Here is an 18,517-nt window from a genome sequence, read left to right as displayed (position 1 = left end):
GCATTATCCAATTTATGAGAAATTCCATGGGAGATTGTTGAAATTTATAATACTGGATAAAGTGGTTAATGATCTGTTGTATAAAATGTGTTTTTTTTTTTAAAAGTCCAAATCTTTGCAAAACGTCACTCGTGTGAAGGAAATTGTGAAGTGCAAGTGCTAATAGTGACATTAGCTGTTGACTAAGTATACTGAATGTGTACTTTCTTGCAGATCCTCAAGCGAGTTTCTAATAGTGTGCTGTGGCTACTTCGATTCCCTGCTGTGGGAGAACCCAATATTCAGCAGTATGCCCAGAGCATGGGACTATCTGCCAACCGTATTATTTTTTCACCTGTTGCCCCAAAGGAGGAGCATGTGAGGCGGGGACAGATGGCTGATGTCTGTTTAGACACTCCACTCTGTAATGGACACACAACAGGAATGGATGTACTCTGGGCAGGGACGCCAATGGTGACAATGCCAGGTATGTGTGATGGTGGGTCAGAATTTTTCTAAAAACTATAAGTTGGCACTCATAATGTTACTAAAGGAGCTTTTGAGCTTAAATAAGATACTTGTGCTTCCTTTATTACTATTGATAAAATACACTTGTTAATTTTTTCAAGTGATTATTTTATTCAGTTGAATGCTGTTGATTTTATTATTGCTGTAAAAAGACTTTAAAGCTTTCTCATTTTGTAAGAAATACTAATGTAAAGGGAAAAATCACATTTATAATTTCAGAGGAGATTTTTCATTGATCAAGTGAGTTCTGATTGGTAAGCATTGCCGTAAAAACATCTGAGTTAGATGATGACTGACAGTTTCAGCTTTTCAGTCAGGCAAGTTCACTTTGATTGGCAAGACATTGCCCTGAGAAATTAATCAAAGTATGCTGTCACCTATTTTGTTGAGTTGAAAGGGACATAATGTGTGGATGTGTTCTTGTCTGCAAAGAATGGACTCCATGTATTATCAACTGACAATTCTAAATTGGTTGGCTGTGTAACTCATTGGTGGGATCATGTTCTCCAATTGCAGAGACCCATATAATGTTGGGTGCTGCTTTGAGATTTACATTTATAGGCTGGTTTGGTTTGATCATATTTTGCCTGAATAGCTAAAGGGATAGCTACGTAGTGTGTCTCTGTGGGACACTAATCTCATTGTTTGTGTTATGTCAGTTATGTGGGCTATGTGCCACATAATATCACCAAAGTTCTTTGACTGGGCTGGGAGGAGTGTCTTTTGATAGGTCACAACAAAAATCTAATTGTTTTACTCCGCTTAGAAAAGCATAGAGATATGGCCAATATATGTGCTTTTTTGATCTTAGATATAAAATAAAAAGGATTCATAAATTGTTTGTTTCTTAAACATAAAGTTATTTATTTATTATGAAGTAAAACTTATTGAATGGTGATGGAAAAGCACACAAATATGCTCTGGGTGAAGGGAAAAACTGGATTTCTTTCTAGAGTTCACTTTGGGAGGAGAAACAAAATCTTTGGGTTATAAATATTTGTTTTTGAAGGCAAAAAAGAATAGGGTGTTAAATGTTTAGATGGCAGGTATAGACAGTTGTCACCAAAATGCAGCTTTGTAGGAAACAAAGTATTGAGTATTCTTCCAATCCTTCTCTTAAGAACAATTAGGTTCGAAAATAGATGTGCCAAAAAGGTTTTTCAGAAACTAAACTTAATCTGAATAACTCCTTTCAGCAAGCTTCCTGAACTGGAATTCTAAAACAATGGATGTAACTTACATCTAGAGCCTCAACCTGAGCTACAAATCTTCTCAAAACTCACTCACAAATCTTCTCAAAACTCACAAATCTTCTCTAAAACAAACTCCAAAACTGCGAAACACCAAGTATTTTCCCTGAAAAGTGTTCAAGTAATTAAGACCACAAATTATCTGGATCATGTTCAACTAATGTCTTTTTTATAAAAAGTAAATAAAGTTAGAGGTGAAGTTTCTACCAGGATAGAAGAAACCATACCATTAATCACTTCCTAAAACAGAAAAATCGATAGTCGTCTTTCTCTTTCAATTCTGCCACACCTGAGTTTTTATAGTGCTTCAGTTTCCAAATATATGGCATATATAGTATTTGTTTTTTTTTAAAATACCATTTAATTAACTGGCAGTTCTCTAAGTTTGTTCAGGTATGGTTATCTTGACACTGTTCTCTCTTGGGAATTCTATGTTGTGTCTTTCATTCATTATTTTACTGATTTCATTTCCCTTCTGGTGTGTTAAGGTGTTTATGAAATCTCATTTTCACAGCCATGTCTCCTTCTGTGATGACTTCTAGGTCCAACTTCCATCAAATGGATTTCAACTGAAGTTCTGTCCTTTGTGTTAGAAATGCTTTGGGATTGTGGGTTTCTCCTGGACTTGTGGACCTTGAACTGTTTTCACTGCATCATTGAAACATTGAAACTTGGAACAAGAGTAAGCCATAACAGTATAATGAGGGAAAATGTGAAGTTGTTCATTTTGCAAGGGAGACCAAAAGGGTAGTATTAATTAAATGGAGGAAAACTGCAGAAAGCTGCAACAGAAAGGGACTTGAGTGTACTTTGTGCAAGACACTGAAAGCTAAGACACGCAGCCAGTAATCAGGAAGGTTTTTAATGGCACCTTTGTACCATAGAATCTCTGCAGTGTGGAAGCAGGCCATTCTGCCCATTGAGTCCATAGCAATTCTGAGTAGCCCACCCAGACCAATCCCATTCCACTATCCCTACAACCCTGAATTTCCCATACTTAACCAACCCAACCTACACAATCCCAGACAGGGCAATTTAGTTTGGCCAATCTACTTGGAAATCTTTGGACTGTGGGAGGAAGCTCTCTCAGACATGGGGAGAATGTGCAAACTCCACACAGTTGTCTGAGGGTGCAATCGAACCCTGGTCCCTGGTGCTGAGGCAGCAGTGCTAACCACAGCACCCTGCTGCCCCACAAAATTGGATTATAGAAATTGGGGAGTCTTATTGTAACTCTCCATGATGTTTGTGAGACCATGTGGAGTACTGTGAGCATCTTTGGTTCCCTTATACCATAAGATATAATCTTCATTGGAGGCAGTTCAGAGAAAGTTCATTTAAGATGATCCCCCAGTATGGAGGGATTGTCTTCTGAACATCGGCTAAACAGATTGAGATTCTGCTCCACTGAAATTTACAAAACAGGTGGGATTCTTAAAGAGCTTGACAGGGTCAGTGCTTAGAAAATATTTTTCCTCTTGTGCAAATGTAGGACCTGTGGGCATAGTTTCAGAATAAACGGGTGCTAATTTAAGACTGAGATGAAGAGCAATTTCTTCTCTCGGGGTTGTGGTGTCTCTTTGGAACTCTTGGCATAAGTTAATTTAATTTAGTAGCAGTCCAATAGGCTGCTTTTGTCTTGGATGGGTGTACAGCTTCTTGAGGTTGCGCCCATCCATGTGCTGCTTTTGCATGTCACTTTTAAATCAATGCCCCCTATTCAGCTCATGATTTTGAAATCTCCTAGCCTTTTTCCTTTCCAAGGAGAACAATCCAACCTCCTCTAATGTATCTTCATAACTGAAGTGACCCTAACTTTGTCAGTTGAATCAGAGTGGCTGCTTGTAACTTAAAAATGCAACTTGCAGTGTTTCTGTTGTTTCACGCTGATATGTTTCACTGTTGAACTCAGCACCAGCTACTCTCTGGTTAGCCTCATTCACTTGTGCCCCAATTTATATACTACTACACATGCTGCTTCCTGCGAACTGATTGTAGGGGACACTTCCCAGATTACTGTGATACTTACTGCAGGACTGCTTCACGATACCCTGAGATCCATTCTCTGTGGCATGCATTGTCTCTTGCACACAACCTCTGGCTATCAGTACCAACTCATCCCATCAATCCCAGACCATAGTTCTGTATAGTTCTTCTTGCATAATATATTAGCAAGAAGCATTCTTCTCTCTCCACGTGTACTTATTAATCACTTATGGTGTTTGTGTGTTATGGCTATGCCAGCTTTTATTACCCATCCAATTTTGGCAGTCAAGTCTCGCTGCAGTTCTGGAAATACATGGAGGCCACAGGTAAAGTGGCAGATATTCTTTTGTAAAGAACATTTCATGAAGCTAATGTTTGTTTTTCCCCCACAATCAACAATGGTTATATGGTGGTTATTAAGCTAGATTTTTTTTTCATTAAATTCAAGTTTCACCAGTTGCCATGGTGGGTTATAAACCCTTACCCCCAGAACATTAACTTGGTGTTCTGTAATATCACTACATTTAATGCTATGCCACTACCTTCACTTAGTTGAACAGTAGCTCCAACAACTTAGGATGACCGTTTGTCAGTTTGTCCCATTCTGTTCCCTATGACCCCATCTCCTGTCCTAATCCAACCTCTTGTAATCTAGAGAGGTTTACAAAATTGAGGAGCATGGATAGGGTAAATAGTCAGTCTTTTCAGGAGTTCAGAACTAGAGGGCATAGGCTTAGGGTGAGGGGAAAGATATAAAAGAGACATAAGGGACAACATTTTCGTGCAGAGACTGGTACGTATGTGGAATGAGCTGTCAGAGGAAGTGGTGGAGACTGATACAATTGCAACATTTAAGAGGCATTTGGATGGGTATATGAATAGGAAAGGTTTAGAGGGATAGGGGCTGGGTGCTGGCAGGTGGGACTAGATTGGATTGGGATATCTGGTTGATATGGACAGGTTGGACCAAAGAGTGTGTTTCCATGCTGTACATCTGTGACTCTACTGTCCAAACTTCTGCTAAATTGAGCTCCGGTTATCAACATGTAAGACCCTGCCTTAATTGGGTGAAGCATGTTCTTTTGTGTTTCCATCTGGTGCTTTGGTCAGGAGTTTTATTTTACCTTTTTTAAGATGATTCCAATACTGTCTATCCATCTTCACCCCTCCCTTTGCCCTCTTATCTGCACTTAATCTGATCTTTGTCTATGCAGTGACACTTCAGTTGAAACAGCTTCCCTGTCCCCTGAACTTGCAGTACTGTAAAATGAAAATATTTAATATCACTCAACGTTAAACTTTATTGTTCCTAACCAGACTTTCTGAATAGCTAGTGCCAGACGCCAAGTTTTATAGCTTAAACGCAATAATTAATGAATTGTTAATAATACTTTAGCTCTGCTAAAGCTAATGTATATGATTTAAGCACGTCATCTTTTTGGTTTTCGCTCCCTATGTACTCCAACCAATGGACACAGTTAAGGGATATATCAAAAGAAAACACTAAATGAGCTGTAATTGGCCAGTTCATTTTAGCAGACTACATGATCCATGACCCCCCCCCCCCCCCCCCCCGCACCAGCCTTGCCTCGCTTGCACATGGTACCGGTAATCATCCTGAGATTACTACTCTGCTCGTTCTGCTTTTTAGCTTCCAACCTAACTCACTGAAATCACTACTTTTTTTTTTAGATAGTCATCCCTCTTTCTAAGTATGTCATTGGTGCTGATGGCACCATGACTTCTGGCTGCTCACTCCCCTCTCCCTTCCTTCCAAACCTTGTGGACTCTATCACTCATATATCAGACCCTGGCACCTGGGAGGCAACATACCTTCTGGGAATTCCCTCCCCTCCACCCCACTTCTGAGCCTCCGAGCCAAGCTCACCCTCAGCCGTGGCCACTATAGCTGTCCTCTGGTAGGTCACTTCACCCCCCCCCCCCCCCCAAAAAAAAACGATATACTTATTATTGAGCGTGGAATGGCCAGAGGGGATCCTTGCATTGTCTGCCTCTTCCCTAACTGTAACCCATCTGCCTTTTTTCTGTACCTGAGGTGAGACTCCTCTTGTTACCCCTTTCACCTCCCAAATGATCCGAAGTTCATCAGCTCCAGTACCCTAAGTTTCCGAAGGGCCTGGAGTTGGTGCACTTCCCACAGCTGAAATCAGTGGGGGACACTAGTGGTGAACCTTACTTCCCGTATTCTACAGGAGGAGCATGCTACTGCCCTAACATCCATTCCCACTATTCTGAATTCCCAAAGAGTATTTGAAAAAAACTAGTAACTTACCAAATTGGCGTACAGAACCTTTTTTGTGCTAGACGAAGAGGGTTGGTGGGTGACAATACCTCTGTAGTCCTTTGGGTAAAACAACTGCCTGAGTATATTACTTCATTTACTCAGCAGTCCCATGTCCAGTCCTGCTCAGTGTACTATCTGCCTATTCACGGACTAAGTTTTATTAAAGGGTTAATTTGCCTTCCTGGTAAATCCCTGGTTTGCACTCTCACCGGACCTGCTACTGCTGCAAAAAATTCTTCTTCTTTCTCTCAGGAGCATTACACATTCAGCTGTAATCAAGAATCTAGCAGAGCTTATTTCTCGAATGATGGGTGCTTTCTCTATCTCTGATTTAACCTAAAGACTCATGACCCACTGTTTACATTGTTTGCTTGTAAATATTTTCCAATGTAAATAAAAACCTGTTGTCTTCAGGGACTTTTTTCCCCCTCTGGTGTTATGAGGACATTACACCTAAGACCCTTTCAGGGTGCATGTAACACAGACCACAAGTTCAATTTAAAAAATATCCAAACTTAGAAATGGCATTAAAATATGTAAATATCACAGCCGTGGTATCATGATAGTCAGAAAGCTCTGTATTCTGAATCATCCCCTTCTCAAATGGTTACTTCTGTCTATTGATCTATCCCCTAATCTAGAACACCAATTCACTTTATCTAGGTCAGGTTTCATACGGTCATGTAGGTATTATCAATCTAAATAAATACAAATGTTAGCCCCACTGTTTTCCCCTTCTCACTGGATGTAAAATTTAATCATTTTGGTTGTAGTTGCCTATGTGTGCATTAACCTGGATGTTATTAATGAGTACTGTCATCTCATGAACTACTGTTATCTTGTCATTTATCACATACAGTCTGTTCATTGGTCATTTCCAAAATGTAAGAAACGCTAATAAGCTATCTTGTAGGCATTCTTTGAACTCCTTTTCTATGCTTCCGATTGTTCCGATTGATGTGCTGTTCTTTTATCGCGTATGTCAACAGTTATTTCTTAAATACTTTGTTCCACATGGTTACCATTAGGGTTCAAATAGACTTCTCCCACGAGTGACTACTTTCCCCAGTTTTTCTTAAGATTAGATTAGATTCCCTACAGTGTGGAAACAGGCCCTTCGGCCCAACAAGCCCACACCGACCCGCCAAAGCGTAACCCACCCAGACCCATTCTCCAACATTTACCCCTTCACCTAACACTACGGGAAATTTAGCGTGGCCAATTCACCTGACCTGCACATTTTTGGATTGTGGGAGGAAACCGGAGCACCCAGAGGAAACCCACGCAGACACAGGGAGAATGTGCAAACTCCACACAGACAGTTGCCTGAGGCGGGAATTGAACCTGGGTCTCTGGTGCTGCGAGACTGCCCACAGCGGAAACTCCACTCAAATTTCTTCATCCTGATCTCTTGAACAAAGGCATCTCTAAAAATTCCACAAATGCTTTCATTGAGTAATAGTGCAAACTCTCCACCTTGAACCTATTTTTCTGTTTTCCACTGAGATTCACATGATATAAACATAAAATCTATGCATTGAAGCAACTGCAGGAACTTCTGAAGTTCACTTTCATAAATAAGACAATATGTGATGAATTTCCTGTTGAAGGTCATCTTGATAGGTGATTAAGTTGAAAGTTTCTAGAGCGTGTGTACTGTTGTAACAGACTTTGAAAAGAGTAGGGTTTGCTCTTTTATCAGTGAAACTCACTTGAAACAAAGCAGGACGATATCTGACATTATCTGTCTTGATATTTGAGCAGGGCCGTTACATGCAGCATGGCTAAAGAAATCAACTAAGATTTCTGACCCTGAAAAGTTCTTCCGCTTTTTGAAATGTCTTACCAAATAACATTCCCTACTTATTCCTCAATAAAATGCCCACATTTCTCTGCACTATATTCCATTCTATTTGGAACTCCATTACTGTTCCTTTTTGGAAAGAAGCATTCTCCATATTCTTTTGTGAATATTTGATGGTTTTCAGCCCATATGAAGGGTACTTCCATGTCAGTTTATATGCAGTGGATTAATCACCAGAGCACTTAGCATCATTCGTGAATATTCAGATATGTTGGGAGTAAGTATTTGTTTGAGGATGAGGAACTGGAGCATGAAACTATTTGGATATTCTGAATTACAAAGGATTCACTAAAACTTTGAATGGGTGTGATTTCTTGGATTGAGCTGTTGATTACTGATTTAAATCAACTAAACTTTGAATAATAAGAGTTTAGACTTGTAGCTTTAATTGCTGGATACACTTGATTTGGAGGAGGTGGGGTTTATGTGCAAACAATGTCAAACAACACTTCAGATTTTTTCAGATGTTTGTTTGTCAACTGTACAAGAGAAAAAAACCTCCGTGTGCCGTGATCAATCTCCGTTCCCCTCTTTCTTTCCTTCCTTCTCCCTTTTTTCTCACCCTTTCTTGCTCTCTCATTTTATCTACCTCTGAACAGGAAAATAAAAGCCACCATTTAAGAGGTCCTCAACTGTCAGTTGAAGTTCCAAGACTTCTATTATTATGTTAAGAACTTGCTGCCTCACTAAGCCTAATACTTAACCACACTTTGGGAACTCCTGATTTGATTTGTGTAATATGAATCTGTTTGGTTTACATTTGCACTTCCATATGTTAAATGTTTTATTTTCCTTGTAGGTGAAACACTTGCATCTCGTGTTGCAGCTTCACAGCTAATGTGTTTGGGATGTCCAGAACTGATTGCAAAGACCAGACAAGAGTATGAGGATATTGCTGTTCTTTTGGGAACAGATATGGAATAGTACGTTCTAATAATATTCAATTCTCTCTCTTTCTGTTTTACTGACTTAAGTTGTCAGTTTACATAATACAGAAGTGCAGCAATTTGATATTGATTTTTTTAATCCGTTTTCTTTGACATTGAGTACATGTACAAAATCTGAATTCAGTAAAGAAAGCTATTGAAACTGGTTGGAACAGGCAGATAGAAATTGGTTATTTGAATGTTGACCAAGTTATTAAAATTGCCAAATGAGTGAAATACTTCGGCTTGGTATTGTATGCTATAGATTATACTTATGCAAGATGTACAGTACGTTAATATGATGTAGCTTATTCCAAAGGTAAGATAATTAAAGGACTGGTTTTGGAGATGCTTTGTTTTACTTGGATGATTGCACCACCTGTCTCGAGGAAAGCGGCAGTTCTGTTGTAGCATCGTGGGAGTCTACATATCTTAGTTTATCGGAAACGTTCATGTGCTTTCTGCTTTGCTCCCTTTTTTTATAAAGGAAGAAGCTTGGTGGTGTTGCTTGGGTCAATTTCTTTTTAAATTAACCTTTTTTTTCCAAATTGACCTATTCAGAGATGTTATTACACACCTCTGTAGCAGATGAGGCTTGAATCTGGGTCTCCCAGTCCCAGAGCTAGGGATACTACCACTGCCACAGAGAACCTCTTGGATCAGTGTTTACTTGATTAGTTAACTGAGGACAGGGGTCTGTTGTTTTGAAACCTGTAGTGCATACAGGAGCTTGTATAAATGTATAGCTAATTGGGATAAACTGGAGATAAATCATTGCTCCTCTGTTAATTTTCAAAGAATTTTTTTTCAGTTGCTTGTTTTAAGATTTTGAGCTGGAATGTTAAAAAAAAAACTTTCTGGATAGTGATTTTTTTTACTCCTCTCTGTTGATGGTACATATCTAAACAGGTGATAATCTGATACATTTGAAAATATTTAAGGAGTACAAATCTATAAGTCTCACCTTGGTTGTTTACACGAGGAGGAAATATTAAGATATCGTACATGTCAGTATTCTACCAAGGTTTGGCAAATATTGTCTCACATTCTCAAAAGCGCATTCTCAAATATCTTTAATCTTGTAACTATCAGCCTGCTTTAAACTGTAAAGACAATGTGACATATTCAGTAAACCTGCTATTTCCTTATTTCTAAAGAAATAAATTAATAAGAATAAATTGTGGCTTTTTATTTGCAAGCACTGTTGGGAAGTGGGCATTCCATGTCTTAATGTAGAGTCTTAGCACCAGAATAGCAGGTTGATGAATCTTTTGAATATTTAGTTATCAAATGCGTGGTACATTTTGCAGAAAAAAGTGTGCTTGATATTGTTTGAGTATAGAGAGCTCTGTTTCTGCATATTTAAATTTGATAGTGTTTTAACATTGTGCTTGTTGTTTTCTTATGCAGTCTGAAGAAAATCCGAGGAAAGGTGTGGAAACAAAGAGTAAGCAGCCCCCTGTTCAACACCAAACAGTATACTATGGATCTGGAGCGCCTCTACACGCAGATGTGGGAGCACTATGCTGCAGGCAACAAACCAGACCATATGATTAAGCCACTCAAAGCCATGGAGACAAATGAAACTGCTTGAATCTACTCCATTGCCAGATCTTTGTGACTTTGACATGAATATACTGAACTGCACCCATGGCTCCATGAACCATCGCGCACTGAATTTTTTTTTTGTTTGGAGTTTTTTTTTAAGAACAGCCCTAAGTGCTGGCAATAACACATTTTCATATTAGCCCAGAGTGACTGTTCAAAAATTGAAGCGCTTTTACTGAAAGATTGTTGATACTGGAGTTAAACCAAGCTAAAATGGGTTGTATTAAGTACACCATGTGCAGTAACACAACCTCTGATTTAGATTGAGTACCTGTATTCATTGTAAGAGAATGGATCTGAAAATATTCGTGATGCCATTTAGCTAGAACTTCACACTAGTAATTATAAGATAAAAAATCTGATATTACTGTCTGTTCACTATTCAAATTGCATAGCTTCCTTTTGAACGTTTGATGGCCGGATCACTGGAAGGGTTCATTGAAGGCTTTAGACTGACTCTTTAAAGAGTTATTATTCTGTTTTTAATGTTTCCCTGTCAAATTATTTTTATAAACCATTGGGGCTCACTTCCTTCTCAGTCTGTGTTCTCTGCCTTGACAGGCTTTTTAGTTACCAAGTTATTGTACTTTGTTGAAAACTGCTTTCTGCATTGAAAAATGAGTATGCCAAATGGCCAGTATACATCTGTACTCTTCATTTGCTCCAGTTCCTTAGTGATGCAGCACAGTGCGCATACCAGTTGTCCTTTGTTGGCTCACGTGCATCAGATATGAACTCTAGTACATCTGTACTCGAATGTATTTCCTTGTATGGCTACAGAAGCTTGAGGATGTAATATGTTTTGATGCATGATTGTATGTAATTTAGAGAATAGCAGTACTCCAACAGTCGGAGAGGTCTGGAATTACATTTTGGAGACTGGCATATTGCAGAACAGTTCGGGAAAATTCAAAACAGGTCTGAAGCATGGTTGCTGTTCCTCGCTTAAATGAACTCCTTTTGATTTTCGTAGGATCATTTTGTGAAGGGCTAAGGATTTTTTTTTTTGCCCACAGGTAAGTATCTCATCAGTTATTATTATGTAGAATTAGCAACGTGTGTGGTTTTTAGCCACAGTGATATTTGGTGGTAACCCCTTTTGCACCAGTAATTGCATATGTAAAACAAAAAAGGTTTGTGGGTGTTTTTTTTGCAAGATTTACTTTTGTCATTCAAGCAACTTTCTCAGAACTATAACAATTGCTTTGAGTTATTATTCTCAGGTCTGCATCAAGAATCACTTAAATTTGAACTCTCATTGCTTCAACTTAACATACCATTTGGTTTGCTGGGAGCACCCGGTGGGTAGATTGTAAATATTTACATTGAACTATCCCTTTCTTGCCCACTTATCTAAAACTCTGTAAACAAAGTGCATATATTTAGTTTTTACATGAAGTGAAACCAGATCATTTAATCTAGTGTTCAACTTTATTATTTTAGATCATTTGATCCGGTTTCTGATAAAATTCTAATACCTTTTATTCGAAGACAGGATAATGTCTGGCTTATGATGTTCACTGGGGTTAATAAAATATTAATTTTATTTAAAATAAAGGATGGTACTGAGATTTATGCTGATATTGGGAGAGGTGGCAACAGAGGCAGGTGAGCGTGCTCTGAAACAAATCTCACTTTTGGTATGATGGTGTAAACTGTAATATCTGAGGTGGATTATTTCATTAGTGACTCTTGCTCAGATTTACTTTTTTTTCCCTCTGTCATGACAGTTATTTTAACGCCTCTAATTGACATTGAGACCTCCAATTTCTTGCGTAATCTGGATTTTAGGCTGTTTAAGTATGAAGCTGTAAATACATGTGAATGAGAATCTATTGTATCTGTGTACAATTATAAAGCAGCTGGATGTTTCCACTTTGTGTTCTTGTGTTTCTGTGCTGAGCTGTTTAAATGGCCTCTATCATATCAAACATCTATCAGATTTACAAATTGGGCCTTTTCCATGTGTTTATTTAATATTTACTTTGTTCTCCCATACTATTCTTCCCAGTACAGTCTGGTTCATAGGTGGCATGTTTTTAAGATTCTGTATTCTGCTCTGCATCAAATTACACAAGCTGAGTTGCTGATGAGCTTATTCTTGTGGGGTTTTTTTTAACATCTTCCTTGTAAAAGAAGAGTCTAATCACCCAATTTGGCACATTTTGCAAGCTCTGTAATCAGTATAAATTATTTAACTTGATTTGATGAGTTATTCCAATGTCTTGATGTATTTTAATAGAAGACAAGACTTTTTTGAACTGAAAAATACCTTTTTGGAAAAAAGGCAGAAAGGATTGGATTATTTGCTCTTGGCAAATGTAACAAATTACCTGATGTGAAATCTGATGCTATCATTTTTTTTTTCAGGTTTTTCTTTACAAAAGGCTAATTTTAGATTGAGCAGATGTGCACTCTTTTGTATATATTTGACATTCAGGTTTGAAAACTTTTCAGCATCTGACTGCAAGAAAAATAATGTTTAATTTCATCATTTTTAACTACTTTCTATTTCTAATTTTTATGAAAGGAAAATAACCATACAACAAAATTATACTGTTGCTTTAATATATGGTCAGTTACTTTGGTGAATGTTAATTAACAAAGCCACTGTAATGCCAAGTCTTTATGGTTAATTTGAAAAGAATATTTTTTTATATACTGTACTAATGTTATAATCTACATTGCAGCTGCAGCACGGTGTCTTAGGGAGGGAAATAATATGTTACGATGTGCAGGTCGAACTCCTCTGCTAATTAAAACTAGCACCCCAGAAAAGTTCACCTCTCCTCATAATCTGCTAAAAGTGAGAGTGAGTGAAAGAAAACTCCTAATTTCCACTGTTTAAAGAAACAAACAACAACTTATTTTCCTAACTATGTTTATGGAATCTGAAGAACTTGAAGAGTAATGGATTTTGAGTATGGGGCTAAACTTCATTGCACTTTTTACCATATGTTTTCTTGGAGTGTTTGATTAAATGTAGCACTAAATGAAGCATCTTTGGCAAGGATAGACTTGGTGTCACAGGGCATCTTCTGTATTGTAGGGCTCGATGAGCTTCTCTGCTTATCATTTTCTACAGTTTATAGACATGGTAATACTTTTAAAATGAGAAAATTTAAAAATTCCATTAGAGTAAACTTTTATTTCACTTGTAACAATGTTACTGCATATTAACTGGTGTGCAATGTATAAAATGTTTCAACCAGGGAATAAGAATTGATATTTTTGTCATTCCAATACGGTAAAGAAGGCACAACAAAGTCTCCTCTTCCTTTTGGAGCCAAGGGAAATTTGGTATGTTCGTAAGGACTTTTGTCGTCTTGTATAGATGGACCAAAGAGAGCATTCTATTTGGATGCACCATGACTTGGTCTGGCAACTGCTATGACCGAGACTATAAGAAACTACACAGTTATGAACACAGCCCAGTCTGTCACGCAAGCCTACCTTGCATCCATTGACTCCACCTATACTTATCGCTGCTCGGAAAGGCAGCTGACACCATCAAAGACCCCTCCCACCCTGGCCATAATATCTTCCAACCTGTTACATCAAACAGAAGATACTAAAGCTTTAAAAATGTACCAGCAGGTTCAAAAACAGCTGCTTCCCCACTGTTGTTAGACTTCTGAATGGACTTCTCAAATTTCAGATCTAATGTAAATTTGTGTCTTCGCAGTAATAACTTTGTATTCCTCACTGTTGTTCTTCCTATTATATTGTAAGTTATGATCTGCCTGTAGTGCATGCAAAATGAAACTTCACTGTTTCTGGTGTTATGAAGTTGAAGGCGTGTACCATATCTTTCAGAGAATGAAAGCTTGTTTTGCACTGAGAACTTGCAGCCATCTGTCATATGACTGATTAGCAGTCTGAGTGTACTGGAAAATTGAAAATATGTAACATTTTGGCTGTGAAGTAAATACCTGAGTTTTGGCTGCTATGTTGACAACCATTTGAATTTAATGAATCAGTTTAAATTATGCCCCAGGATACTAAAGCCCAGTCGATTTTGAATGTATTGTTTTGTCAACATTGAACCAGTGAGATGATTCAATATTTGAATATAAAGAAGCAGACATTTTGAGAGTTAGCTAGTGAGAGTAACTGCAATCACCGGAGTAACTGCCGGCAACACACTATCAAACGTACTTTTCTCATAAGAAACTACTTTGCAGCAAGACCAAAGAAGAGGAAGACTGATGCCGACGACTGCCGCTGGGTGGTTTTGAAATTAAGTTGATGTAATTTTAATGAGTTTATTGGAACGCTATGTTATAGAGTTGGAGGCAGATAACAAGCAGTTAAGAGAAAGATTTAGAGTTGTAAACAGTTGTTTAATGTTCACTTTTAAAGAATAAATTTAATACTTTTTCTTTAACTTGTGGAATCTGTGTCACTCATACTTTTAACAGATTGAGGTGAAGTGAGCTTTTCTAGGTTTAATTAGCAAAAGGATTCGCTGCCGTGTCATAATACTGGGTGCATATAGTGATAAATCAAACCAAACAGAAAAGTAATATAGCAACATTAGCCACCATCATGACTGTTTCAGTGTTTGTGCTCCTGTTACTCGACTTTGAGATGTATTAATAATAATGGATGTGTTTCAACAAATCTTGACATTGATAGTTCTTTGCTCAGATCCTAATTATTAGTGGAAGATATGGATCTTCAGAAGAATATCTTTGCTTTGGAAGATGGGAAAAGGGTTTTGTTTGGAATGCTGTTTATATGGTTTTTAAGTATTACATTGTTTCAGCTGCTGAAACAATGTATCCTAGCTGTCAAACCATAGGCATAATTTTTAGAGCTGTTGTATGTGGATTGGCCTAAAACTTCCTCAGTGAGATGGAACTCGTAAGGAAAATAAAAATAAAATATTTTCTAGTGAGAGCTTCAACCAGTCTGGGAAAAGCAGGATTGGCCCTATAATTCTAAGAATATTACAATAAGCCAACGATGGAGGTGTGCATTGTCCTGAATGAGCATAGAACAATAATGACAATAGCACAAATATTAACTGAGTTTCAGGGCTGAAGGTCCTGTTAGACATGGGTAGGCATTTAGAGATTTTGATCAAGTCAACAATGTACTTGGGCAGTGTAGAGCTAAAAGGTTTTATTGGTTAACTTTTAAACCTGGACTCACTCTGTGAAGGGAATGCAAGAGAATGGAGTTAATATGGTTGACTTGTTTTTATTACAATGCCTTTCACGAGCTCAGCATTTCAACTCCAGAGAACCATTGAAGTAAAATCTGAGTGCTAAGTTGGATATTTGGTAAAGATGAAAATTCTAGAGGTAAGAGGTGCTCCTTTTTACTTTTTTCTGAACATTAACTTGTCTGTGTTCTGTGTGATTAACTAAATTTCGGTTAGACAGCCATGACAAGAATGGTGGTTAGTCATGACAGCCACATGAGGCTGAAAGGCTGCAATGCTATAGCTGCCTAAGTGCCTGTGGCTTGAGTGACTCTGTCACAATTGCTGAGATGAACTATTAAGTTACAAGCATTGCAGAGCACCAAAGAGGGGTGAAGCTGTATATTTGGCTCTAGGATTTGGGCTACATAGAACTGTAGATTTGCTCAGGGATAATGATTGAGTCTGAAAGTCTGGGTATGTAGTAGATAATGGAACTGCAACATTCAATGTGGACCCAAAAACAGAGATTGCTTGTAAAGTTCAGCAGGACTGGCAGCACCTGTGGAGAGCAATCAGAGTTAACTCCAAAAAGCTACGTCTGTTTTTTCTAATTTACATCATTCACTGTTTTGGTTTATACCTTGAATGTGACTGATGGTATGAGGTGTTTGCTACCTGCGTGGTTGGAAAGGAAGACTGCAGAGTGGATGGGCAAACAGACCGTGCTGCAGAATGCTAATCACGTGGTGGAAACTAAAAAGGAGTGTGGTTGTGATAGGGCAGAGGATAGTCAGCAGGAAAAGATGCTGTCTTTGCAGTTACGATTTGGAGCTCTAAAGATTGTTGCCTGTTCAGTGCCAGGGTTAAAGGCATCTTGATGAAGAACCTTGAATTGGGAGGTGGTGAATCCACTTGACCAAATGGAGACCAATAACACTGAACAGTGATGCTCCATTGAGTGTTTGAGGAGTTGGAGTTTGAGTTCAAAGTAAAATGCACAATATCCATGATTGTAATATTTATAACGAGAGTAGCCAGGCTTAAAAAAAAAAGTGATGCTGGGAAAAGCACAGCCAGTCAGGCAGCATCCGAGGAGCAGGCGAGTCAATGTTTTGAGCATAAGCTCTTCAGGAAGGTGGATTTCATAGAGTAAGTTCCCTGATCGAGGCTGTTTAATTTGGTTGGACAGATAAGATCAGGAGCATCAGACATGTTGTTCATTGAGATCTGGCTCTGAGGGAGCTAGATCAATGCCAAGGGGACTGTGTAAATAATGGTGATAGGATACCAACTTCTGTAGAATTATTTGAATAATCATTGCCTGGATTCTACCCGAGTTATCTGCCAGTTAGCGTGGTGAAGCAAATTATAGACATGCTTCTTGAATGGTTGGTTGGGAAATGGACCTTTTTTTGGTTCAAGGGCCACAGGCATGAATATTCTGAAATTCAACATTTCTTTTGGGATGCGTTACTTAACTGGACATGAATTAGTTTCTTGCTGAATTGTGTTAAGAATCACAATACCAGGTTATAGTCTAACAGATTTATTTGGAAGCACTCGCTTTCGAGGCACTACCTCTTATCCCTGAATTACATTCTCAAGGTGGCGTGGCTTAGCTAATAATAGGTGTCATCTCATTTTTTTTTAAAAATGGCTGAATATAGAGTCATAGAGCCATATAGCATGGAAACAGACCCTTCAATCCAACTTGTCCATGTGGACCAGATATCTTAAATTAATCTAGTCCCATTTGCCAGCATTTTATCCATACCCCTTTAAAACTCTTTCTATTCATGTACTAATCCATAGGCCTTTTTAAATGTAATTGTACCAGCTTCTACCACTTGCTCAGGCAGCTCATTCCATTCATGTACCACCCTCTGAGTGAACAAGTTGCCTCTTGTGTCCCTTTTAAGGTGAGGGGGAAAAGACATAAATCTACATCCTCTGGTTTTGAATTCCACTACCCCAGGGGAAAGATCTGGGCTATTCACCCTATCTATAGCCCCTCATGACTTTGTAAACCTGTATGAGGTCACCCCTCGGCACCAATGCTCCAGGATAAATAGTCCCAATCTATTCAGTCTCTTCTTGCAGCTCAAACCCTCCGAGCCTGGCAACATCCTTGTAAATCTCTAAATCCTTTCAAGTTTCACGACATCTAGTAGGAGGGAGGCCAGAATTGAATACAGTATTCCAAAAGTGGCCTATCCAATGTCCTGTACAGCTGCAAACATGACTTCCCAACTCTCTTTCCTCCAATGCACTGACTAATAAAGGCAAGCATTCCAAATGCTTTCACTATCCTATCTACCTGTGACTGCACTTTCAAGTAACTATGAACCTGCACTCCAAGGTTGTTTTGTTCAGCAATGCTCCCTAAGACCTTACTATTAAGTGAAAAAGTCCTGCCCTGATTTGCCTTTCCAAAATGCAACACTAAATTAAACTGTCTGCCACTCGGCCCATCTAATCAAGATCCCGTTGTAATCGGAGGTAACTTTGGCTGTCCACTACAGCCCCAATTTTGGTGTCATTTGCAAACTTATTTAACTTTACCTCCTATGTTCACTTCCAAATCATTTATATAAATGACAAAAAGCAGTGTACCTAGCAATGCTCCTTGTGGGACACTGGTCACAGACGTCCAATCTGAAAAGCAATCCTGCACCACCACCACCACCTGTTGTCTTCCATTGAGCCCATTCTGTCTGGATTCAGTGTGATTTAACCTCGCTAACTTGTGGAGCCATGCTGAATGCCACATAGATCAGTCTACTGCTCTGCCTCCTCCAATTCTGTAACTTTTTTTTTCAAAACACTCAAATTAGTGAGACACTATTTACCATGCACAAAGGCATCTTGACTATCCTAAATTAGTCCTTGCCGTTCCTAATCATTGAGCCCATCAGTAAC

General features: G+C 38.5%; 1 protein-coding gene across 1 annotated transcript in view; it reads left to right on the top strand.

The window, feature by feature from the left end:
* LOC122557248 (UDP-N-acetylglucosamine--peptide N-acetylglucosaminyltransferase 110 kDa subunit) overlaps positions 1-12,319 on the top strand; it is an 82,216-nt gene extending 69,897 nt beyond the window's left edge. The window contains exons 20-22 of the mRNA XM_087992029.1: positions 214-466; positions 8,712-8,835; positions 10,249-12,319. Coding sequence (XP_087848155.1) covers positions 214-466; positions 8,712-8,835; positions 10,249-10,432 — 561 coding nt within the window. The 3' untranslated portion in view covers positions 10,433-12,319. The remainder of the gene's footprint in view (positions 1-213; positions 467-8,711; positions 8,836-10,248) is intronic.
* Positions 12,320-18,517: the final 6,198 nt, after the last annotated feature.

The sequence above is a fragment of the Chiloscyllium plagiosum genome, unplaced genomic scaffold (assembly GCF_037043375.1).
Source record: "Chiloscyllium plagiosum isolate Xiang-an unplaced genomic scaffold, Cpla_swu_hap1 HiC_scaffold_11, whole genome shotgun sequence".
Lineage (NCBI taxonomy): Eukaryota > Metazoa > Chordata > Chondrichthyes > Orectolobiformes > Hemiscylliidae > Chiloscyllium > Chiloscyllium plagiosum.
Note: the sequence above shows the minus strand (reverse complement) of the source record. Positions and strands in the feature narration are given on the sequence as shown.